The 26,456-nt window shown below is 42.4% G+C and overlaps 1 protein-coding gene across 1 annotated transcript in view; it reads left to right on the top strand.

The window, feature by feature from the left end:
- The window catches only part of LOC144768711 (serine protease 27-like), a 244,491-nt gene that overhangs the window by 115,213 nt on the left and 102,822 nt on the right, over nt 1–26,456 (top strand). Inside the window, exon 2 of the mRNA XM_078652581.1 lies at nt 14,636–14,798. Within this exon, the coding sequence (XP_078508707.1) occupies nt 14,636–14,798 (163 nt within the window). The remainder of the gene's footprint in view (nt 1–14,635; nt 14,799–26,456) is intronic.

Below are 26,456 nucleotides of genomic sequence, written 5' to 3'. Positions count from 1 at the left end.
GGTCTCATTGCTGGATGATCCAAAACTCATACACCACTCGGACACCGCAGAACTATCTTGATCTAGGTTATTCAAAAAGAACAAAAATGAAGTTCTTAAAGTACAGGTTGGGTCCGTTACCTTGCATTGGCCACTACCCGCACTGGTTAAAAGAACAGGCTGGCATCCTCTGTTGGCTATGTGGCTCAGCGCCTGAGGACAGGCCGCACTTGCTGTGCTCTTGTGACAATCTGCTGGAAGAACGTAAGCGCCTGCTAAAATCCTATTTTAATGCACGAGGGATCTGCTCACGAAGACAGGCAGTTCTCACCTGCTTGGTACCCCATGATCCCCAGCTGAACTGTAGATTTGTGAGGTTTATGATGGCAGTGGAAATGAAAATAATAAAAGCTGATTCTAAATTGCCTTAAGACATTTTTTGCACTTGTGAAGCTCAGTAAGGCATTAGAAAAGAAAACATTATGGTATGCTCTTAACTGTATTTTAAGTAATTTCTGTATTTCTAGACTTTCAGTAGAACAGTAGTCTTGTTAAACTTTGAAGGTTGAGGGTAAGAATTTGACTAAAACCTGTTTTTAACTGCTTTTAGTTCGTTTTTTTAAAGGATCTATGTTATTTATTGTTAACTAAATCATGAGAATTCATGACTTTCTTAGGAAGGAAAATTTGCGAGTTGATATATTGCTTCCTCCTTTGTATAGAGAGGCAATTTAAAATTGTCTATCTTTTTAGACTGTTCATTTTAAAAGCGTTGTATTGGAATGGTTTTAAGAAACTATGCAACTAATTAAATTTACCTGAAATTTACACTCGGGCATCCTTTACCTGCAAGAAACTTTGGGGCATATTCTCAAAGAAGTGGCGGAGAGAGGCGTTAGCCTTCTTGGCTTAACGGCTCTCTCCGCCACTTTGGAAATGCGAGGCTGCACCCTATTCTCAAGGATAGGATCCAGCCTTGCATTTCCCCCTGCGATGGTTCTGTTTCACAACTTAGCGCCAACGCAGGCACCTTACACCAGAGTGCAAGGGTGTCTGCAAGCAGGAAGGTTTATTAATGTACAGGAAGGTGTACTTTTCTGCACATAAACAAACCTAAAATGCCAGTTTGTAACTTACATTAGTGCTGCTTCATGCAGCACACATTTAAGTAACAAAATGGCATTTTAAAAAAAAAGGTTAGTTTATGTACAGGAAGGGTCACCTTCCTGTACATAAACAAACCATGACATTTTGCTTTTTCCATGTGCAAAAACGAGGAGAAATAAAGCATTTCTCCTCGTTTCACCACCTTAAGACCAGGTTTTTCCTGTTCTTACGTTTGGTGATACCTCCCATTCATGCTGCCCTTGTGAATAGGAGGTAGTGTCAACCTCAATGGATGTTGCCCAGGAACACCCATGGCAACACCCACAGCACGCCCATTTCACACTAAAAACAGCGTGACGGGGCCCTATTCCCAACGTGGTTTAACGATGCCTTTTGAATGGGGCTAAGCCCCTATCGCCACCAAAACATCACTTTCAGTGACGTTGTGGTGGCGATAGGGGCTTGAGAATATGCCCCTTTGTTGGGAGAAGTGCTGTATTACCATCAAACGTGGGTAATTTCCACATTTGTTGAAGAGGTGAGCAAAAAAAAAAAGTGGCATCACGGTGCAGGCGTTGGCTACAGCATTTCTGATGTTCACAGGCCTCAGTGAAGTTAAAATTCTGTTGGTGAAGTTCTGAGATTGTGAGGCTTTTAAATTCGGGCAAAGCTTCCAGGAAAAAACATTGGAGATTTTGGGAGATTTTGCCAAGTCGGTAATATTTTGTGGGTGACGTTTCCCTCAAAAACCTATGTTTGGAAGACTTTTTGCTCTTGATAAACCTACATTTTTGTAAACTGCCTGGAGCTGGCAAACATTAAATCACAGATATGTATTTTTCGCATCCTTTGCATGGAAAACACATTTCCATTTGGAGTTTTCCGCTTTTAAGGCAGCCAGGAAAATCCTACCCAACTTATGACAGGTTAGTTTACGAGTCGTTTAAATTGTAGAAAAGGCATTTGAAATGTTGGTGCAAAAAGTCAAGAACGCCATGCTCACCTAACAGTGACCCCTAGAATTACAGCCTTTCAGTGCACCCATAAATAAAGGTAGGGCTTCGCTACTCGTGTCCTATTTTCCACTAATATTGAAGCATCTAGAAAACCCCTCCCTAGATAGAGTTATTGCCGTCTGTTTGACTTTACAGGTCATCCTGCATTTTCCTTCCTGGAGTACATATTAGATAAATGTGTTGGTCACAGTGAAGGACAAGTCTGCCCCATCATGCCTAAACATTCTCGAAGACTGATTGTTTTCGTATTGTGTCAGGCACAGCACCCCTCTTTTATTCAAAACAAACTAAATATTGCTCTTGCTTTCTTGAATTTAAAATAGCTGGTCTCTTTATTGTATCCCTACTTTCAAGCATATGCTAGCTTTCTCCTGGTTATTGCTTCCTAAACAAATTTACAGTCCATTCATCTATTTCATCGTAAATCAAATAACAAATTTAGTGCCCCATTAAGATTTCTCCATTAACTCTGTGGTAAGTTATACGGGCCTATGTTAACAATGTTGACTGGTTCTTTCCCATAGGTTAATGGGGATCATAATATACCTATCGGTACAACATAAAGTAAGTAGAAAACACAGGGCTGGCTGAGATGGGCACTGGGAATAGTAACAACGCCCCACTCTCTTGTGAGGTCCATGTCTGATTATGGTAATATCATATACCTGAACGTGCCATTGTCTGCAGGTTATTCAAAATCCTACAGCTCGCTTAATCTTAAATCATTGATAACTTTATTTCGGTCAATGACCATAAAAGCACAGATAAAATATGTACATACAAAAAAATACATAAATAATTAAAAAACAATGGTTAAGACAGTATTAAACAATCAGTTATCAACAAAGTAGTCATCGTTAAGAATTAGTCACAATTAATCAAGGTGGACCTTCTACGCCACATACTATACAGAAAGCGGGAGACCAAAAACACAATGAGGGGGGATGTATCAGATTTTAAAATTCTAACAGCTTGAGCACAATGGTTTAGTCTCAGATTTCTACATAGTGGTACCAGCCAGGCTCTCCGAATTGCGCTATAAGCGGGGCAAAAAAACCAAAACATGGGCAATGTCTTCTTTGCTATTGTTGCAGACAGGGCAAATTCCCTCCTCTTGACCTGCCCATTTGCAGGTCAAGGCCCCAAGTGGCAGGCAACCGTGCCTTAATTGTGTATATAGTTTTCTTGCAAGGGGAGGTTCGATTTGGTCCAAAAATTCCTCCCTTCTGGGCACAAGTTTTACCTGCAAGAATTCCGAAGACAACCTGCCCATACTTGGCAGGCGATGCAGCAGACTTAGGTTATAGTGCCTCAGAGAGGCTAGCAGCTCAGTTCTCCGCACCACTGGGCAGCTCTCCGCCGGGGACTCCCATATTTGGGGCATTCCGATTCGATAGGCAATAGTTTTAATGTGGAGCAGCCAGGATATTTTCTTACTCTTCAACGACCCCCAGACAGCGGCGAACTCAGCTCTGTAGTCCGCAAGCTCAGGTATTGTCCAGGGCCTTCTCCAGTACAGGAGGGGTCGCGCCGCTAGTAGTTCAGAGATGGGCTCCACACCTAGATCAAATCTCAAGGGTATGAGCGGGGTGCTTTGGGGTAGACCAATCAGATTCCTCATAAAGGCCCATTCAACCCTGAGAAGGCTTACTATGTTTGAATGTCCCCAAAGTTCTGCACCGTAGGTTACAGCAGGTCTAGCTTGAACACTGTAAATTTCAAGCGCTGGGGAGACTGGCTTAAATTGTGTTGACCACTGGAACTTACCTATACCCCCTAATATCTGTGAGAGCTTTAGGGTAGATTTGGCTACCTGTGGGCCCCAACCAAAGTCCTCAGTCAAGGTGACCCCCAGGTATACAAAGGTTCTCACCCTTTCGAGTGGGGTGCCGTTTAGTGTAGGGCTAGGGCGGGTGCGTTTCGGGGGACCGAAGATCATAAATTTCGTTTTCTCTAGATTAATCTCGAGTCCCCGCGAAGCGCAGAATAAAACAAAACCATCCAGAACCCGCTGGATGCCTGTTGATGTTCGCGACAACAATAGGGTGTCGTCTGCGAACATCAGAGCAGGCACCCAACCTGACACCAACCAGGGGGCATCACTATCCCTGACTCTATCTAGTTCCCCCACCAGACCATTTATGTAAAGACTAAAGAGCGTAGGAGCCAGGGCCCAGCCCTGGCGGACGCCTCTAGTTACAGGGAAACGTGCGGATAGTTCCCCGTTCTTCCCGCACCTCACCCGGGCATAGTTCCCTTCATGAAACCGCTTCAGGACCTCCAATAGATAGGGAGGAAGGCCGAGGTCTTTTAGGACGCTCCATAAACTCTCCCTCGGCACCAGGTCGAAAGCGGCCCGCAGGTCGACGAAGACCAAGTAGAGGCTGCCACCCTCGATACTTACGGTCTTCCAAAAGAGGACCTGCAGCCTAAAGAGTTGGTCCATGGTCGAGATCCCAGATCTAAAACCGGCCTGCAGGGTAGACATTACTTCATACTCCTCCTCCCATCCCAGTATTCTATCCAGGAGTATCCGGCCCATCAGTTTCTGGGTAGTGTCCAGGAGACTTATTGGTCTGTAATTTGACGGCTCCAAAGGGGACCCCTTCTTAAAAATGGGTACAATTTCGGCCCCCGCCCAGGTGTCAGGTATCTTTGCCCCCAATAGGACTGCATTAAATAATACAGTTAGGTACGGGGCCCAGATCTTTGGCTGGGAACGGAAAAGATCGCCCGGTACCCTGTCGAGGCCTGGCGCTTTATTAGGGAGTTGTCTAATAATTGCAGTCTCCACCTCCTTAGCCGAGATACTCTCACCACTTCTCGGGGCCAACCTCGTCTCGGTGTCCCTATGGTCCACCTGGTATCCCATGCCCAAGGCCCCCCGCAGTCGACACTCGTGCGGGGGGCCTTGGGCAGGAGAGACCCAGGTGGAACCTTCTAGCTCTGGCGTCTCAGACCTATCTAGATGGTTGCTGTAACCAGTCACAGGGCCAGTGTAGAGTGCAGAGAAATGCGCCTCCCACATTGAAGCGGGGATATTTGGTAGAGGGGTCCCCCCGCCATCATTTGCACCGGAATTTACTAATGCCCAGAATAGTTTGGCATCTTTTGCCACAAGGGCACATCTGAGTTCTTCCCACCTGTCTTCTTCCCACTCTCTTTTACCCCTGGTCAGCTCCTTTTTGTAAGTCAGTCTAGCTACCCTAATATTCTCTCTATCTTTAGCCTTGATTGCCACAAGGAGCTCCTTTTTCGAGTTCCTGCACGCATCGTTGAACCAGGGGTGTGTTTTTGGAACATGCTTCTTAATTCTGCTTATGGGATAAAACACATCCCCTAGTACCTCGACTAGCTGTTTATGCGTATCTAGTGCCTGCTGCCAACCAGGCGAGTCACCCATCTGCTCTAGAAAAGGGATAGCGAGTTGGTAGATTTTGGCAAGCTTCAAGGTTGAATCTACAAGGTGAGGCCACTTAACCCTCCTTCTATTGTTGGTTAGCGTGAGAGGGAGTATCATCGTGGCAGGTATGTGATCAGAGGTGGTTAAACCAAATTACCCTGGTTTGAAAGTTACTACCAGGGCATTGTGGTCACTGTCCTGTCTTTGAATGACCCTAAATTCTTTCAGCTTATCCCAATTTTTAGCATCCACCATTAGGTAATCAATGATGGTTGTTTTATTTGCCCGATTAAAAGTTGCCTTTGCTGGGCGCTCAGGGCCCAGTCTCCCATTGCACGCCCGCAGGGATGTCGCAAGGGAGAAACATTTTATTTGGAGCACAAGAGGTGTCCACGCCCTGACAGGGGCAATGTTCGGATCCTGGATATGCCATAGTGCATCTACCTCATCTTGATCACCCAGTTCTAGACTGCCCAAAGGTTCAAATTGGCAGTTAAAATCTCCTCCAAGTATTATTGAGATAGAGGGGTCTAGCCCTTGGATGAAGGAGTTCAGGGCTCTAAATGTAGCCGATTCCTGACCATTCCTAGATGGCCTCGAATAGGTGTTTATTATTGCTACTTGGGGTTGGCTTGGAGGTTCTATTAAGATACACTGAATATCCGGGGAATTTGTTTGAATTTTGGTTGCTTGGATTCGTTCTGGGGCGTTTCTCAGTGGCTGCCCATATCTAAATAAATCAAATTTAAGGCACTAACTTTTCCCTATAGAGTTTTTAAGAAGAAGGGCCCCCTGTATGCCTTTCAATATCACTGAGATCTAACGATCTAAGCCTATTGCTAATTCCTAGGATCCGTATGGCCAGAAGAGGTGGAAGATCCATTGTGTTCCTAATTGTTAAACTCTGGAACTCCCTTCCAATCGCTCTATACTTAGCTGTCTCTGAATCTATCTTTCGTAATAGCTTGAAGACATTTCTTTTTAATGTTTAGGTTCTTCTGTCCAGGGGTTTTTGCTGAGATCTAGTTCAATTTCGGAACCTTGCCACTAGCATGGGACGATTCTTTGAAAGCAGATGTATGTTTTATAAGCTTATTGTATGATATTTTATCATGCTTCCAATTCACTCACCATTCTCATAATACTTCCAACTCTGCACCCCATTACAAGAGGCCCAGTAATAAGGCATGGTAATATCTTATACAGTCTCAAAATACGGGGAGTTATCACATTGCCTGGTGAGTCCACAATCTTTGTTACACAGATGCTTAAAAATGTGCAGTGACCTTCTTCAAAATTCACTTTGAAGCTCCCTAAAACCACAGCGTTTTCCAACTTCTTTCTTGGTTGGGTTAACAAAGATAGAGACAGTTTGGCTGGTGCGATCTACAGGCGCCGTAAAGGCACGCACTGTTGACGGCTGAAGAAACCTCTTCAGATTTCCCCATTAAGAAATATTGGGCCATATTCTCAAGGACTTATCGCTGAGTAAGCGGCACTTTATCGCAGCCAAAGTGGCAATAGATTTATCGCCCTATTCACAAGCTGGTGCTAACAGCCGATATCGCCAGTTTTCCTGCGATAGCAGCCGCAAAAACATCACCACGGATGACACCGGCAACTAACGCTAATGAGAAGCAGAGTAGGCGTTCCTGTGCAAAAAGTCATGATAACATCACTTCCAAATATTCTCAACGACCAGCCAGATCGGCGATAAGATCCCAAAACAGGCGATAAGGCACTCTAGCAGCAAAGATTTCACACCTGCTTTTACCTCGTGTTAAGTCGGACGACAACCTGCACCATAAAAGGAAGCCCAGACCAGAGCCACACCTGAAGAACAACAGATGCCATGGAGCTACTGATCATGCAGCTCGGAGCCCCAAGAGGGTAACAACACCCACTGCCACCACACCCAAGCCAGCAACCCCCCTCAGGACCCCCCGCCCCCTGGACTACCCCAGAGGCAGCGCAGACACAGACCGCGGACCATCAGAAAACGCACCAGCCTCACAGAGGATGTCATTACCCACTACAGGCTCAAAAGGACAACCTTCCTCTGAATCCTGACCATCATTCCCCACAGGCTGACGGTACCAACACAGCGGACAAGCAATATCCCTCCGCAGACTAAGCTGCTGGCTGTGCTGCCCCTGTTGGCCTCTGGTTCCTTCCAACCAACAACTGCCAGAGTCGGTGGAGTCTCACAGTCAGCCCTATCCAAGTTCCTCACCCCTGTCTTGGATGCCATCATCAGCTTGGTACCCCAGCATCTTTACTTCCCACACACTGCGCAGGAACAGCTGGAGACCAAGCAAGGCTTCTACGACATAGCTGGCTTCCCGCAAGTGTTGGGGCAATCTACTGCACACATGTACTCCTTGTGTTCCCCCGCCACTGCACACAATTACCGCAACAGGAAGCACACACATTCCATCAATGTGCAGGCAATAGTGGATCATCTGGGACTCTTCACCAATGTTGTCGCCAACTACCCAGGCAGTGTGCATGATTCCTTCATCTTCCAACAGTCCATCATCAACCAGCGCTTAGAGGTTGGCACCTATTGGAATGCATTGCTCGTTGGTAAGTATCAAATGAACACACCACACACCTCAACTCCACAATCATGCACCTCACAACTCTGGGAATGCGCACGTTACAAACTCACATACAACATGCCAAAGAACATGCCCACCTACCAGACACAACAGCACAACTCTCTGTGGCAAACCTGGGCTAGCCATGTACACAAGCAATCAACGGCATGGCACCTCAGCCACACAATAGCAGAATGTGGGGAGAGGTGAGAACCAGGCATGTGCGAAGGAGGCAAGTGAACCAAGAATGAGAATGTACACAATGACAAGTGTGGCATGGATGTGCTGGCCAGACTGCAGTATGCACACCACAGACATGTCCATGTTGATATATAATGCTGGTGTTTTGAGTGAAGTGGACAGTGGACACAACCATGTTACCCCATACAGTAAAAATACTAAAAATGATGAGCTTCCATAAAAATATGGACAATGTTGCATACAGTTCTCTAAATATTTTAACTATTGTTAGCCCCAGACAAGCTGATTCATCATGATGTAACTATGCCAAAGTACGCTGGTTGCATTAATTAAATAAAGTGCATGTGCAGAAGTTAAGCTTATTGACTAAAACAAATCTAGTAATATAAACAAAGCATACTATCTGATTAACTAAAACACTAGGGTTATGCTAGTATAGTAACATTGTCTCCATCTGTATAGTATTCTGTCATATTTATAAAATGGTAGTCCTATAGGCTAATAGCGTGCAATTTGATATAAAAAAATGCGGTGTTACAGTACTGCACTAATCCAAGTAAATCCCTATACATTACACTCCACCATTGTACGCTGTCTGTCCTTTTGGTCTGACTTCATCAGATCTTTTTGCTTTCCAGCCTGCATATATGTAGGATGCTACTGCCTGGTCGATTTCCTTATGAACTGTTCTATAATAAAATGTCAATGCTGCTCTACAGGTTGCAATCTTAGAAACAAGCCTTGAAGGTATTACCTCTGGACTTTCAATGTAGTATTGCAGAGCAGCATGGAGTACATAATTCTGAGCCTCAAAGACATCAGTGACAGATGTCAGATTTACTTCCAGAGGCATTGACCATATTTTAGTCAAGGACAGCACCTGGAGAGTTCCTTATCTAAACATAAGTTATACAGCCCTTTTCTCTGGTGGAAATAACAGATCCAAGAGTGGCCCCCAATGAGACTCTGGCTTTAGTTTAAAATAGTTTATCAGAAAAATAATTTGATGGCCTCCTCATTCTTCCTCTCTTAGAATTTGTAGGACAGTCTTGTTTATCTGCTTGGGATTGTTCCATGGCTTTATGCAATAAATTGTCGTGAGACTATACTTTACTTGCCTGAACCAAAGTCAGCTATTGTTTGGTTTTTATGGAGATTCTGCAGAGACTTTCAAAATACAGAAAGAGCTTGGCTGAGCTAGACTCAAGCCCAGTATTGCACAGGACAAAAAGCTATGAGTTCCTTGCCCTGGGCCTAGGTGTAATAGCATTTTCAAGTTTTTAAGGGCCTGCGCATATATACATACCGAGATTTCCAAGCAGTATGAGATTGCTGCAAGTATTTTTGTTTTGGAGGCAATTAGGGCTGGTTTAATGAATTGATGTCCACTTTGTTTAGCAAACTGCTAGCCTGTTGGCTCAGAATTGTTTTGGACTTAACTGATTGAACCGTCCAATTGAGTGGATCCCAAATATTCATAGGTTTGTACTCTTTCGATTGCTTTGCCATAGATCTTAAATGTCGAAATTAGCTTCAATTTAAGTTTCTTGATCATGAACTAAGTTTTCTCTGTATTGATTGTTAACTTCCTCTCACTACAGATTTTCTCAAAACCTTCTAGAAGGCAATCAATCAATCAATCAAGGACATTTATAGAGCGCACTACCTACCCGGAGGGTCTCAAGGCGCTTGGGGGGGGGGGGGTGCAATGCATTGACGTTTGTGGGCATGCAAGTATCACTGCATCACATGGAAATAGCAGAATCGGAATATGGTTCGCCTCCACTTTGAGAAAATCAAGGCCAAGATTATTGAGAGATTTACCTATTTCATTTATATGAATGTTAAACAGTTCTGGGGCGAGTACACAACCCTGTTTCACTCCTTTCTTTACTGGTAATTCCTCCATTCATTCTCCCTTGTTTCTGTATATTACTCTTGAGTCATTGCCATGATGTAGACCCGTCAATAGTATCAGGAGCTTCATAGCAAGGCCTTGTCCCTCCAAGAAACTCTAGAGTACCGTCCAATCCACACAGTCCGATAACTTCTTTAGATCTTTAAAGACCAAGAAAATGGGGAGTTTTGCCAGTCCATGTAGTGTAAAAATATAATCTACAACCTTCTCACTTCGTCAATGTCAAAAAGATTTATTGCATAATTAATTAAAATTATTACAAATTTCACATGATAAAATAACCATACAAAATAATAAAATTTCCTGGCCTTGTTGCTACTCAGCGTCTAAGAAATCATATAAAATACGATATTTAAAAGCTTTCGTCTGGGGCACCTCCAGCCGTCTCAGGGTCTCAGACAGTTTTTACAGTTTGTAAATTCCATGGGATGCCTCCTCAGTATACCCCTGCTCGCCTTGACCTAAACATTTTCTCACCTCTGCCAGGAATTTGACTCCCCGCCAGGATTATGGAGGAACCTCCCAGCCAGCTTGTTACTGCGTGCCTGCAGGATCGAATGTTTAGCTCGTTAAAAATGGGTTTCAAATGTCGTCGCCTATGACCATGAGTGCTGGACATACGCAGAGAAAATGGGCTAGGGTTTCGGTTTTATAACCGCAAAGACGACATTGCTCCGTCTGTTCAGTGCGTTTCTAGGGCGGTAATAAATCTTTCGAAACGTGCAGACCGATCCGGTAATCTGTAAATCCTCTTTTTAAATACCCGCTAAAGTGAGATGAGAGATATGCTTGAGGTTTTAGTGCAGTAAAGGAGTTGATGATGGTCCATCCATGCCGACGTTTTGCAAGTGTGTTTTTGTCCTCCAAAAAGGATTTCCTTTTTGCTGCCGCGTTGGCTGATCTGCTTAAACATGCTTTGTCGGACCCAGTTATCCATACTAATTCCAGATCCAGCTCTTTCAGACAGGATTTCAAATGCATTCCCCAGGTGCTCGGGATATACGCTGTCCGCCTGTTTTTTTATTTCTTCCCAGCTCGTCAATGATATTTTTCCCTTTGCGGAATGATGTGGTGTGATTGATTTTCCTCCAATTTAAGTCTCTAGCCAGAACAATAGCAGTTTTTCCGAAGATTTTCTTGAGGCTATCTTGAACAAGATGGGCCAATAGTTAAAAGGATCATCCCTCTTCTCTTGAGTTATTTATGTTTCTACCTTCTATAGTAATAGTGGCAAATTTGAATCGATTAAACAGAGGTAGAAAAGAACATTTGGTTCAGTATTAAGTATGAGATTCCGGTCATATAATTGATTATTGCAAACTGTATAATACTGTTTTTCTAGGTGAGTATACTAACACAATTCTGAAATTAGCTTTGAGGTGGTGGAATGGGTTCTGAAGCTGCACACTTACCACATCTTGACTTCTTTCACCACGATAAATTACTTACTGAGGGGGGAGATCAGCCTCCTTAAAAAATACCCTACAGAAAAGACAGACCCATGAACAACCTTGTCACTCTCCTGGTTAGGAGTGTCTTATGCAAAACACACCTTTGTTTTGCTGCTGAGCAGTGGCCCCTGCATGTAATGATTTTGTTTTTGCTCATAGCCTACGGCGAGGAGCCAATGGAGTCTGCCATAGGCTTTGGTTGTCCCAGGGTCCTTAAAGCTATCATCTCCAGTATAAGGCTTGGAGAATTGGGATCTTTGTCCTTCAAAAACCTTTTTGTGTGATTTTGAAGATAGGTTTATGCTATGCATTGGGACCTCCTTCATCGCCATGGTAAACTTTCTGTTCCATCCTGAACAAGAGAGGATCTTACAAGCTTTTTAATAGAGCCCCAGTCTTCTGAGGAGCTTGAGCTCCATTCACTTGATGTGAAAAATGTGCTTTTGATTTTTTTGGAAAGTGTAATAGACATCAGGACCAAAGGTTCTAATATTCGTTGTCAAGTTTGGTCGTGTAATGAAAGGATTCAAACACAAACTCAGACACTTAGTAGATCAAGGGATCTACAATAACTGTAGCATAGTTGGAGTCAGGGGTGACTCTTCCACCAAGAATTGAGGGGAGGTCAACAAGAAGAATTTCAACCCCAATGGTAGTGTCCCAAGGTGCTTCCTTGGCAGCGATATGTAGGACAGCAATCTGGGATACCCCAATATCTTTATCAAACATTACATTATAATGCAAAACACTGCGGGCAGATTTCCAAGAACTGGAACATCTCTGCATATTTGCAGAGATGCGCCTGTTCATTTGCGTTATGGAAAAATAGCCTTGTACCACCATGGATGCTCCGCATATATAATGCGGCGCACCGTGGCCCAAGGACAGACATATGCTTGACGCATCTTTTGTCAGAAAGGCAAGGCATTGCTGGAGTTGTGTCTTAAGCACGACACAACTCCAGCAATTGTCAGGAATGCCTATTCCAACCATGCTGCATCACTCCTTATGCCTGCTTCAAGCAGGCACAAGGTTTTGACGCTGTGGCGTCGTAAAAGTCTCTCAGTGAAATCTTGTAGATTTCCCTGAGTCACTTTTAAAAGGCTTCCTTGCGACATAACGCCCACCATGCATACATTATACCTGGCACAGGTATAATTTAGCGCAGGGCTTTACAAGGTGAAGCATCTCCCTAGATGTGTCACCTTGCAAATATGTTGTATTGTGTCGCATTGTTAACGACGCCAGTTGGTGCAAGGGACTTTTAAATCTGCCCCATAGATTCAGAATGATTGTGGCTCAAATGTGCTTGTATCTATAAGGTTAAACAGTACGCGAACCTGTATGTACTAAAAGATGTTCTGGAGTGAAATTCCTTTATTTTAATCAGTTATTGCTTGTTACATCTCACTGAGTAATTAATCGAGGCAAAAAAGGTCACAAGGAGGTAATGCATGAGCAGGCTTAACACCATAAACCATGAAAGTGGGAGGGTGTTTCTTTTTTGGAGGCTCAACACCCGTCACTAAGGAAATAATCTTGGCACAAGAAACACTCAGAGTAATGCACTTACCGGCAAGTCTCCAGACACCGTAACATGTGGGCAAAACTGTCTCAAATTTGCCCTTGATACCTTTTTGGGAAAAAAAGATAGAAAGGTTTGAGCACAGACTTCCCCAAACATGAAAAAATAGGCTCAACACGTATAGCCTCAGCAGCTAAGGAGTTAAAAAGCATTTTGATGTTGAAAATGTCCCTGTATGTATATATTTGTGTTGAAAGGATCATCAGAAGTTTGAATCTATTCCCGATATTGTCAAAATAAGGCGAAACGTGGGAATTAAATATGTCCAAATGGCTAAAGCTGGTGACTGTGGACTAGGCCTAGGTGATATTTAAATTACACTGGTTAAGTTGCACGATTTCAGCAATTATGTGGTACTCTTGCTACATGAAGTTCCTGAAAATATGCAACTTTGCGTAATTAAGCACCATTCACAGTAAACATTTACTCTGACTGCACAATTCATGGTAAAAATGTACTGCAAACTCACAGGAACCACAGAATGTCAGCAGCTGTTGCTCACAGTGCTTTTGTTTTTTTGCACTCTGTTTTAAAGATGAAATGCCTCTTTGTGTCAAAAACTGGCTCAAGGATGAATTTTGTGCTAGTAGATGGTGTAAATAATGGATTATTATGCATGAAATATTTGTGGTTCTCAGTGGAGTACCAAATCAAATAAATAAATAAACTTGTGCTAGTAGATAGCGCAGAATGATAGGTTTGCATTTGGTTTATTTACGCAGAATTTCGAGTAATGTTGCCCAAATTATCTTTATTACACAAAAACTAAATACACTGTTTTCGTACATCTCCACATTGGAACGATGGAACCATGTTTTAATACTTCCCTTGGCTCTGCATCCTGTGATTCTTGGCAAATCACTTAATCTCCCACACCTGAGCATGTGTTACATCTGGTTCTCTTTCAAGCTCTGATGCCCTGATGCCAAGTTCGTGTCATATAAATCTGCCCAAAAAACATGCAAACACGTAAAAAAATCTTTGATGTTAGCCTCACCATTGTAGTCCTTTTACTGTATGTGCGGGCACTTCCAAATGAGAGTTTTTCGTCTATTTCACAATTTTTTGATGCTGAGCATCTGGACACCGGGGTGCTGTAGGCAGTGGGAAAACGGAATGGTAATTATGTGGAGAAATTTGGTCTGAGGTAATTTTAACACTAACGGTCTGCACAGTTACTCTTTCCACAGGTGGGTGGGCACAAATTCTTAGATTTTTTTCCTGGTGACTTCAGTCTCTGCTCTGATATTAAAAAAAAAACATAAAATAATTGTGGCTAATAGAACTATCATTCACCTGTTGTTTTTACAGAGCAATAAACAACTATTGGTGTGCGTTCCGCTGCTCATGAGATCCAACTTTTCTTTTTAACTAGTTTGTGGCGAAGCTGGTGTTTCGGACCGCATTGTTGGTGGGCAGAATGCGCAGGCCGGGGAGTGGCCTTGGCAGGTCAGCCTGCGGAAGAATGGGAACCACATCTGCGGAGGTTCAGTGATCAGCAACCAGTGGGTATTATCTGCTGCTCACTGTTTTGTGAAGTAAGTACTGACTACAATGCTTAGTTTTTAGGTGCTGGGGCTCAAAGGTTTGCTTAGAAACTGTGGGGCATATTATCAAGGACGGGCGATACATTATCGCTGCTTTTATCGGCAGGAAACTGCTGATAAAGCAGCGATAATGGGCTTTATAATATGCTCTATGAATTTCTATCGAAGCCCATGTTAGATGTGAAGGCATCTAACATGGGCTTCGATAGGAATTCCATAGAGCATATTATAAAGCCCATTATCGCTGCTTTATCGGCAGTTTCCTGCATATAAAAGCGGCGATAATGTATCGCCCGTCCTTGATAATATGCCCCTGTGTTATTGGAGGTCGGGGTGTTGACTACCAAGGATGAGTTGTCCTGATTCCATCATCTCAGGTCTCTTTCATCCAATACCAGATACTCCCTGCTTCTTTATCTCACTCTTGAAGGTTCTTTGCCATTCCTGCTTTCACCCTTTGTCCCTTTTTCGATTTTTTCTTCCCTCCTTTGTTCCCTTGTGTCAGTTCTTCTATCTTGCCCTAGAACAAAGTCAGTTGAGAAATAATAAGTGGTGATGCCCAAAAGGGGTGCTGATGGGCCCCATCTGAAACCATCGGCTCAAATCAAAGACTGATGACTACCTGGCTCTGTGACCCAAACCCAAGTCATTGCCAAACATAAATATATGCCCCAGAAATGCTAAATGAGGCTTCAATGAGCAACGAAGTCTCAGTTTATATTTTCTGAGTCAGATCCTTCATGAACTGGCATCTCATAGCGAATTAAATTAAGGCGCCTTTGCTTTAACAATCCAAGAGTGATGTGGCTTTTTATAGTGAAACGGGTTCGTAAGTTCAGCATTAAGGTTTGTTGTGGACTGGTAAAGTAAGTATCACTGTAGAGTGGGATACTGAAGGGTGATAAGGGAGTGGTGTGTTATGTTGGTGGTAATGTTGGTAATGAGGTGCTGGAGTGACAGAAAGTATGGTAATGGTGAGATGGGTGGTAATGCATAATTTGATCTGATTTTAGTTTGCAGAGTGCCCAAATGCCCTGGAGCTTCTTGGCGCTGACGCTTTCTTCAGGAACAGGGGTAGCTGAAACCTAGTTACAGAAAAGCCAGGTTTTAAATGATTTTCTAAAAGACAAAGGGGCATATTACCAAGCAATAGCGATAATTATCGCTATTTCTTGGTTAGAGACAAAAAATTTCCGCTGAGCTGCGGCGATTTTTATCGCAGATAAACCTTGGTATTACCATGGTTTATCGCAAATGCGATAAAAAACGGCCGCAATGCATGAATATCGCTGAAAAGTCAGCGATATTCATGCATTACCGAGCTAATGCTCTTAGCCATGTTATCCACCTCCCATTGGATAACATGGCTAAGAACTGCTCAGGGCAGGTGTTAGCTTTTGGAGATATTCGCGCTTAGCACGAATATCTCCAAAAGTTGGTAATAGGAGATAGCGATGTTAGCGACTGTTTCCAGTCGCTAACATCTTGGCACGCCCACTTTGCATGTCATTAGTGATAAATATCACTGACATGCAAAGTGGGGCCCAAGATGGTCGCTATCTCCTACTAGCTGTCGCTAACTGGTGTTAGCGACAGCTAGGTAATAGGGAGATAATTTTATCTCCGCTTCCTTGGCTTTTCAAGCCAAAAAAGCGGAGATAAACCCCCTTGATAATATGCCCCAAAAGATCCAGACTTTTCTTTAGCGTCAAGGGGAGAGAGTTCCATAGTTTTGGCGTTCCCAGATTGATACATCTACCTTCCCATGAGGTTTGTTTACTCACCAAAAACGTGGATGCCGATGATCTATGTTTTCTTGACCCTTTATTATGTAATGCCTTATAAGCTAAACATAATGCTTTAAATTAAAAAAAGAAATTCTACCGGAAGCCAGTGCGACTTAACCAGACCTCGAGATACAGATTGATTTTGAGGAATTCTCAAGACAAGCCAAGCTGATGCATTTTGTAGCATCTGAAGTTTACAAAAGAATCTTTTTTGAAAATTCAGAAAGAGGGCATTGCCATAACCCAATTTGAATAAGGCCAGTGTGGTCACAACCATTTTCTGAAGAGTCAAAGGAATAAAAGGGCATATCTTCCTAATTATTCGCAAAATGAAGAAGACAGAGAAAACAAGTGCATTAACCTGATCTTCAAAATGTAATTTATTTTCAAAGACAATACCCAAATTCCTAACTTTTCTCACAGGCTGAGGTAATTGGCCCATCTCCAGCAGCCACCAGCATTGTGTCGAAAAAAAGATGTCATTTCCTAACATAAGGACATTAATTTTTCCAGTTGGCGTTCATCCAGTTATCAATCTGGCCCCTAGTGGTGATAAATCTTAATGGTGTCTCATCTGGGTTACAAGAAGTCGATACCACTATTTGAATGTTGTCAGTATAGGAAACAGGAAAAAAGCCAACACATTTAATATAACCTTATAGCCCGCCGTAGAGGGCTATACCGGCTATTAAAGGCCCCCTCCTGCGTTAAAGGCCCCGAGCCGAAGGTGAGGGCCTTTAACAAGGGAGAGGGACTTTAATAGCCGGTATAGCCCAGCTACGAAGGGCGATAAGGCTATTAGAACATTCTGTCACTAGAGGGCAGAATGTTCTAACAAAAAAGAACAAAGCCTTATGGGAGCGTGAGGGGATTGGAATCCCCTCAGGGTCCTTGAAGCCTTTGTTCACAGCCAGAGCTGTGAACAAAGAATCATTGGAATGTTGGAGCTCCAGGCTTATACCAGCCATTATAAGCCCGGAGCACTCCATTGTTTTCAATGGAGCTCCCAACATTCCAATGTTCTAATAAGCTGTGTAAACGAGGTGACATATAGATTAAATAGAGTCAGGCTCAACGATGAATCCTGTGGCACCCCACATGACAGGTGAAAATGGTTAAAAGTAAGAGATTTTACAGTCCACGCCATACTGGAAAGTGCTGTGGCTAACCCACGGAGTTACTTTTCTAAGAGTCTCCAATGAGCCTTTGAAAGGCAGTGCCGTAGGCCAGCTGCCGGAGGACCGTCTGCCAGGTTTTAAACTCGTAATCTGGCAGGCGGTGTGAAGATGGCTTTGGCGGTCCTGGAGTGGGGCAGTGGGTTGGTGGTCCGCTCCAGGACCGCAAAAGTCAAAATCAGGCCCTTAGTGTGCAGCAGGTCATTGGTGGCTGTTGGACGTACAATGGTCCGAGGTGGGAAACATTTGGAAAAGAATGGCATTGCCACTCAGCCAGTGTACCAGTCCTGTTTAGCTATCATAAATTGCTGCACATTGGTATGAGTCAGTGAGCTAAACTCTAACATATCTGAAGCAATGGACTAGAATTTTTTTGTATTAGGTGCAATATCCAATTCCATAAAGATGTAATATAAGGGACCAATGAAATACCAAACACACTTCACTGAAAAGAGTTCTTCTAAAGCACTTGTAGATGCATTAGGTCCTAATCATCCTTCAGACAGTCCTCAAAAAGGAAAACACATGTTTTTACCTGTACAACCTGAGTGATTACATGACTTTTTTTAAACCTAAGGCACAATTTTGTCTTTATCATGTGCTATCAAAACATTACTTTGGGATGGGGTCTTGGGGGCTCAAGAAGGCTTGGGAAAGGATCTGAATGCCCCTTACCCTTAATTACACACTTTGGCTCGGGGAGATGGGGTGCCCAGGGCCTCTAAAGGTTTGGGGAGGGGGCTGTGTGGCCCACTCCCCTGTGTTATTGCATTTTGCCCCAGGGGATGAGGTCCCTGGGGTTTCTTAAATCTTTGAGGAGGCACATACCCTCTCCCCCAACACATCGGATTTGCCCTAGGGGATGGGGTCCCTGGTGCCTATTAAGGCTCAGGAGAGGGGCCTTGCATATAATGGAATGGGGTTCTCAGAGCCTTTTAAGACTTGGGAAGGAGTGCCATGTGCCCCTCTCCCCGTTATTTAAAATATGGCCCCAAAGAAAGGGGTGTTGTGGCCCATTTGGGCTTGAAAAGAGGGGCCACTTGCCTACCAACCCAAATAGTAAGGAATTTGGCCCAGGGGGGTTGAGTTCCGGGGCCACTCCCCCCTTCTACTATAATTAAAACACGGCCCAGGGATTGGGTCCCTGGGGCCTCTTAAGGCTTGGGCAGGGGGCCTAATACCCCCCTCCCCTTTGATTCAAGTATGGTGCCAGTGGATAAGGTCCTTGGGGCACATTTGAGCTTGGAGGGGTCAGGTTCCCCTCCCATAATTGAAATGTATTTGTCTTTGAGGGGTTGAATACCGAGACCGCTTATGGCTTAAGGTGGCGGGCGCATCCTAATACCCCCCATGGGATCCCCGCCCTTATGTCGGGCGGAATAAGTCCGCCAGTCATCCTAATGACCCCTTTTTGTTTTATATTTCCACAACTATTTGTGGTGTCGCTGCAATATTCATGATGTCCTTGCTTTGGTACATGGGGGGCCACACTGGCGGTTGCAGCGTCAGTGGGAATATCGCACATGATTTAAAAAAATCTAATTTTGGACACAACTTGTGCCACTAACACCCCCATTTCTCAAACATTTGGTTAGCTTTCACAGAAATGTTCAGCTCCGGGAATCATCCCAGAATGATAAAATGGTGGCCGCAACTTTCTGTTCAGGTTGAGCCCACCCAATCACAGTGTTCCTGTTGGCATGCACATTCGCGATTGACAGAGATATCGTCACAACATATCTTCGACCAGTGATATCATTATATTCTTCAGTTTTAATTTCTTATTAGCTACTGAAAGATTTGCACCAAAAAACAAACAACATCTACCTTTCTGAACAATTTGGTGTAATTCCGTCCAGCGGTTCGGGCTGTAGGTTCGACTAAGCCTTCTTATGGGAATAAACATTACAAACACAGCCCTTATTTCGTGCCCCTATTTCTCGGTCCCCACTGCACAGATCAACCTCACACTTTTCATGACACACAGAACCTACTTTGACGCATATTTTGAAAAATTTCATGCAGATTTGTCAAATGGCGCCAAAGTTATAGGCAAGTCAAAAATGCTTTTCCTATTGAAACTTGGTCCTAACTATAACTACCTACTGGAGACCACCAGTAGATAATATATATATATGCGCTTGCTTTAAATTAACCCCTGGGTGGGCCAGGTCCCAGGGGCATATGATTAATATCAGAGGGGGCTGCACGGGCATCCCTCTTTAACAAGGTACTAGGGACTGTCACCGCCTCTGGGCACTTTACTTTATTGATGCAGGCTTGCCCACTGGGCTCTCCCACAGCCCTGAGGACTGCCACCTAACAGAGGCTATTGAAACAATATTTGGGGCCTCACAGACCCCTCCTGCTCTGAGGACCACCACCTCCCTGGGGCTATTTTGTATTATGTGAGGCGGCCTCGTGGACCCCCCTGCCCCTGTGACTGCCACCTGCCTGAGGCTAATTTAAAATATACAATATTGCATATATTACAATACATGGGGGATCTTTTGTACTACCTCTGCCTCAGGGACCACCACCTCCCTGAGGCACATACTTTAAGAACAATAAAAAACAGCGAGGGTGACTCTTTGGCCTTCCCCAAATTCCACCTCCCAGAGGGTATATGCCATATTAATATGTGGGGTGCTCTGGCTCCCCAGTCAGCCCCGGGGACCGCCACCACACATACACCAATGAAGTTTCAGACCCACGGCCGAGGAGACCACGACCTCCCCAGGGCAAAATGCAAGATTGGGGGATGCAGAGATCCCTTCCTGAAGCCGTGCATGACCCTTGGGACCACCAACCCCAATGGCTGGCTCCAGCAATGTCCCGGGGTGCCCACAGCAGTTTGCTATGGTTTGGCGGCCCTGCCATGGTTGCCGGGGAGCACAAGTACCACCCAGAATGCTTCAGCTGTCTCAGTTGTCGAATCTGCATTGGCAACGCTGACACCTATGCGCTGGTTGAGCGGTACAAAACTGTACTGGTAAGTTAGTGCCCATTCAAGCTCCCATCTGTCCATGCCTAATGGAAGTGGGTGTATGAAAAGAAGGCCTCAGGGTATAGCATGAGAGGTGGGCAGCAGGGTCAGGACTTTGCACTCAGCCGTCTTGCATGGGGCTCTGGATAGTGCCAGACAGCCAGGCTATGGTGGAACGCGGGTCCTTTGGTGCCCCCTGGTGATCTTATTGAAAGAAATGTGTCTTGCAATTGGGCCCATGAGAGAGGCCACCTGCCCTGTGCTGAGGCCTACAGCTCAATCTAAATAACTGACTAACATATCCACTACTTCCATATTTTCACTATACTAACTAACCACTAATCCTCTATGGGTTTTGGAGTAGCATGCTACTCCCAGAAAAAGCACTTTGATACATCGTGAAGGCTAGTAAGTGCTTTATAAATGCAATTAGAATACAATACAATAACAAACTTTGCTCCGCTTCGAGGTAGCGGGAGCAGTAAAAATACTCTTGCCTCCATGAAGCTGAGCAGAATTGCTTTTGGACAGAGGAAGTTGCATGTTTGCAGCTCCCTCTGTCTAAAAGCAATGCCGGATTCCGCAGGAGGCTGAGAGCCGGTAGGGAGTATTGAGGGCTTCAGTCTCCCCCAGCACTCCCAAATAAGGTGGCCATGCCCCATGCATAGTCAGCCCAGGGAGGGGTGCCATGCTGGCCCCATCCCATTTCTGTTTTTTTTTTAAGTTGAAGGCCTGTCATGGGGGATGGGGTGCCTGGGGCTAAAATAGGCTTGGGGAGGGGGGCCATGTAGCCCCACTCCCATGTAAAAAATATATATATATATACACAAAGGCCTGGACATTGGAAATGTTGTCCCTGGGGCCAAAATCACCCTTGGGAGGGGGGCCATATGGCCAACTTCCTAATTATTTTTTTTCTTCTTTTTTATATGTGCATGCACCGGTGGATGAGTTCCTTGGGCAGAAAATGGGCTGGGAGGGGGGCCGCTCTCCCCCCTCCTTTTGAAATAAAATAAATAAATGCCAGGCCCCAGGAGATGGGGTCCTCGGGCAGAAATTAGCCCAGGAGGGAACTGGACAGCCTCCCTACTGTTTTTCTAATACTTTTTTTTTAAAGATCGCGCCCCAGGGATGGGGTCCCCAGGTCCCAAAATAGTCCAGGGATGGGGGCCATGCAGCCCAACCTCCTAAAATAAATAGCAGCGACTCGCAGGAGGAATCATCCCCCTTTCTCCACTATCCTGCAAATGCCCCTTCTGGCGTTGAGATGTCATCAGTGATATCACTAACCATATCATGAGTAATGTAATATGCGAGGTCTTAAGTAGTGCAGTGCAGGGGCGTGAGTTATAGTTAGCTCAGCTAACTATAAATGCTGGAATTCTCTGGTTTTGTCCGAGTGAAACCTGAGCCTAACTATAAAGTCACTGTAACCTTTTGTTTTTTCAGTAAATTTCTAAGTTTTTTTGTATTCCATTTCCTAACTATAACATCTCTGTAATTTTGTTTTCAGTGAATATACATATATATATATATATATATATATATATATATATATATATATATATATATATATATATATATATATATATATTGCAATCAAGGACTTTCAGTCAGTATTCCAGTATTTTTTTGGTCTGTTCTAGTGTCATTTTTCTTATGCTCATCACAGCATACACCAAGGGGCAATAGGTCAGCCGTATATCTGTCAAGTAATGCTCCCAGCGCTGCTTCTCTTGGTATGCTCAGCATGATGATACCAGACATATGTTTTTGTCTGTGTTCATGTTGTCCACAGGTGCTAACTAGAAACAATGTATCTGGGAGAACTGGAAAGCCAAATTCCAGTTTAGGGTAGCTGCCATTTGGTCACATATATCTTCCCTGGTTGTATTTAAAAAGGTGCTTTGACAAAAGATAGAATAAAAAATATAATGTCAATAACATGATTACAGAAAAATCGTGGATAGAAATATCAATAGTAAGAATATCATTTTAAGTGTTGTTTTGAATATTGTCGTTAAAATATTGTTTTTTATATTAGCTGTTGTTTTTAATAGTGTCCTAAAAATATTGTTTTTTATATTCATATTGTATAGCACTTTTTTGCAGTAAATAATTACTTCTATAAGCTTTTGTTAACTTTTTGTTTCTAATTTAGTTACTGTGGTTTGCAAACATTATAATTATTTTTTAGTGTTAACTAGAGGACTATTGTATTTTTATAAGCGTTATAAAGTTATAGGAGTAGGATATAGAGATTATAGGGGAAAACGGTTGGGAGATTTGTAAAATATCAGTTAAACTTTCAAAAAATTAAATAAAAAATTTTAAATTTAATTTTTTTATGAGACACCATGGTAAAATATATTAAAAATGTTTGTATTCGATTTCTTAAAGTTTTGATAAAAATATTATATTGTTTGTATACGATAGGTAGAAAATATTTAAATTTAATTTTTCACAATTTAAAATCTTTACATTATAATTTTTTATAAATTGAGGTGCCGATTCACAGAACTAATCTGTAACAAAATCCTAAACTTAATACTTCTGGTATTCACAGAAGGCATTTACGACTTTCGCTATTCACACAAAGTATTTAGGAGTACTAAAGTTAGGATTCCTAACTTTACTATTCCTAAACTGAGAAAAATCCTAACTTTACAACTTTTGGTATTCACAGAAGGCATTTAGGAGTACTAAAGTTAGTATTCCTAACTTTACTACTCCTAGACTGATAAAAATCCTAACTTTACGACTTTCGGTATTCACAGAAGACATTTAGGAGTACTAAAGTTAGGATACCTAACTTTACTACTCCTAAATGTCCTGTTATTAGATGTTGGTATAATATTCATATTTTTGGTTTATTTTATTTTTACAATATTTATTATGTTATATGGTACTTTTTGTTATCTGAAATGTTTAATTATATTATGGATATATTTATTTTATTTTCTTAAACATAACAAACACATTAGATGAAAATACCTGGGTATAACATTTTTCCCGTCTGTACTCTGATAATTCTGAGGAACCTTGGGTAATAGAAAACGAATTGGGAATTGCAGCAAAGGTAGTTGATATGCATTTTTGTTTAGAAGAAACTATAAAATCATTACAGGCTATTAAACCAGGGAAAGCTCCTGGACCTGACAAAATACCAGGGGACTTACTGAAGCATGATTTGGAAGTCTGGGGGCCGTACATAAACTTTTTATGTAATTCAATAGCTGCACGTACGCCAATCCCCGATACATGGAAGGAGGCAGAGATTGTGACATTATTTAAAAAGGGTAACCAATATGATCCGGCAAATTATCACCCGATAAGTTTAATTGATATATTACAGAAAATCTATGCCAGGTATATTTTAAATAGATTACTAGAATGGATGGACCAGGCCGATATTCTATCAAAATATCAAGCAGGGTTTAGAACCAAAACAAACACAATTGACCAAGTTTTCAGATTTACTTGTATTTGTTGGAAATATATTACTTTAAGGAAGGGCAGTTTATATATTGCCTTCGTTGATCTAAGGGCAGCCTTCGATCTGGTACCCCAGGCCCTTTTTTAGGACTCCTTAAAACATTTTGGGTTGCCAGAAGAAATCCTCGTGCAATTGGTTAGGTTACACGTAGGGAACTACGCAAGAGTCAGATGGGGACCTAGGGGGGAATTATCTAAGGAAACCAGTGAGAAGGGGTGTAAGACAAGGCTGCGTGCTGGCACCTACACTCTTCTCACTGTATGTAAACGATATTCCCAAATATTTAGAAAATTGCAAACATGATTCCCCACAACTCGGGGTGAAGTTATTCCAGCATTACTTTTTGCTGACAACACAATCTTAATTTCAAAAACCCCCAAGGGACTGCAATGCCTTGTGGACTCTTTTAACAGCTATTGCACAATGAAGGGCCTTGAAATCAATTCAAGTAAAACTAAATACATGTCGATAAACCCGCATAAATCCTTTAAGAAGAACTTAGTTTTAAATAACCAAAAATTGGAATATGTGGAAAGCTTTAACTACTTAGGAATTACCCTGGATAGTAAGTTGTCCTGGAAAGGGCAACTAGAAAAGAGTAGGGTAATGTTGCTCCAAAATTCATTACCAATACTGAAAAAACATGGGGCTAGTATATCTAAGGCCGTTTCTCCTGCCCTGGATGTATTTAGGATTAAAGCCCAATCAGCTGGACTCTATGGGGCAGAGATTTGGGGGCCATACTGTAAAAAGAATTTTGAACGGGAAGAAAACAAATTCTTTCGGAAATTGTTAAAAATCCCAAACCAAATGCCCTTAATTCCAGTATGTTTAGATCTTAACATAAAACGCATAGATCATCATGCAGTATTGAGACCATTACTATTCTGGATTAGGATTTGGTCGACCCCTGAGCTGTCCCACTATAGGGAAGGCCTGGAGGAAATCACAAAGATAGACCGAAGTAAGGATATTCCCTGGCTAAAACACATCATATTATGGACAAAGAAGCTAGGCTTATCCCATTATTGGGAGGACCCATTACAGCTGACGACAATTTGTAAGCAACATATAAATTCTATTTACTGGACCCACATGGCAAATAAAATGCTGCATAGTACATCTGTTGGGTCCTTAACTTTGAACTTTACAGCTTTTAAAGATGTTGCTCAATTTGAACCTTTTCTGGACGAGGTAGGCCCCCCGTTAGTGAATCCCTATTCTTGGAGTTTAGATATGGGATATTACAAACAAATGCAAACATATCTAGATGGGGCCGGACAGAGGTGGATAACAGAAGTGATGCGTGCTCGTTATGCACAGAAGAGGTTAGGGAAAACGATGTACATATATTCTTCTTTTGTCCTGCATAAATTGGCCAGGGATCGGTGGATCAAGAATCTCTGTAGAAATTTGGGTGTCAAAAGGTGTAGTGAGGCCGCACGCAGGTTTCTTCTTAATGTTTATTTAATAAGGAAGACAGTTGGGTTAAAGCTTTAGAGCATAAAATGTTATATTCTTATATCTAACGTCAAATTTAGATTATTGTATCTGCACTTTCTAAATGGGTTAAGCTTATTGTGATTGATGACTCGTCCTTTTCTGAAATTGTTCCTATTTTTTTTTTCAATTGTATACATTTTATTGTAATATAGGATGCCTAGCTTTTAAATGTTTTTTTAAAAATGTATTTATGCTAATAGATAGGTTTTATGGCGTAACTGGAGCCGATCATATAAATTATTATCAATGTTCACCCCTTTCCCTTGTTGAGCCCCTATTCAGGATTAATTGGTATTGTAAAAATTGTTTATTTTTTATGTATCTTTTATGATTACAATTGACCGAAATAAAGATTAATGAAATGAAATATTATTATATATTTTTTGTGGATTATTTATGAATGTTTATTTTGGTCAAATATTGATAAGCTTTATAATATTTTTTAAATGTGACCTCTACTTTTTACATTGGATTAAAAATGTAAATTAAATGTTTATTTATGTAAAATATTTTTTTATTTTATTTTAGGAAAGTAAAAAAAAAATTGTTGTTTGTGTCATGTGTAGGTTTGAAGTTGATATATTTTTTAAATAGTACGTAAAAATATTATTTTTATTATTCATATATTTTAATAATTTATTTTTTCCGTAAGTTGGTTGTGTTTTGTTTATTTATTTTGCAAGTTGTTTGTACTTTATTGTA

Source organism: Lissotriton helveticus, chromosome 7 (genome assembly GCF_964261635.1).
Source record: "Lissotriton helveticus chromosome 7, aLisHel1.1, whole genome shotgun sequence".
Classification (NCBI taxonomy): domain Eukaryota; kingdom Metazoa; phylum Chordata; class Amphibia; order Caudata; family Salamandridae; genus Lissotriton; species Lissotriton helveticus.
Note: the sequence above shows the minus strand (reverse complement) of the source record. Positions and strands in the feature narration are given on the sequence as shown.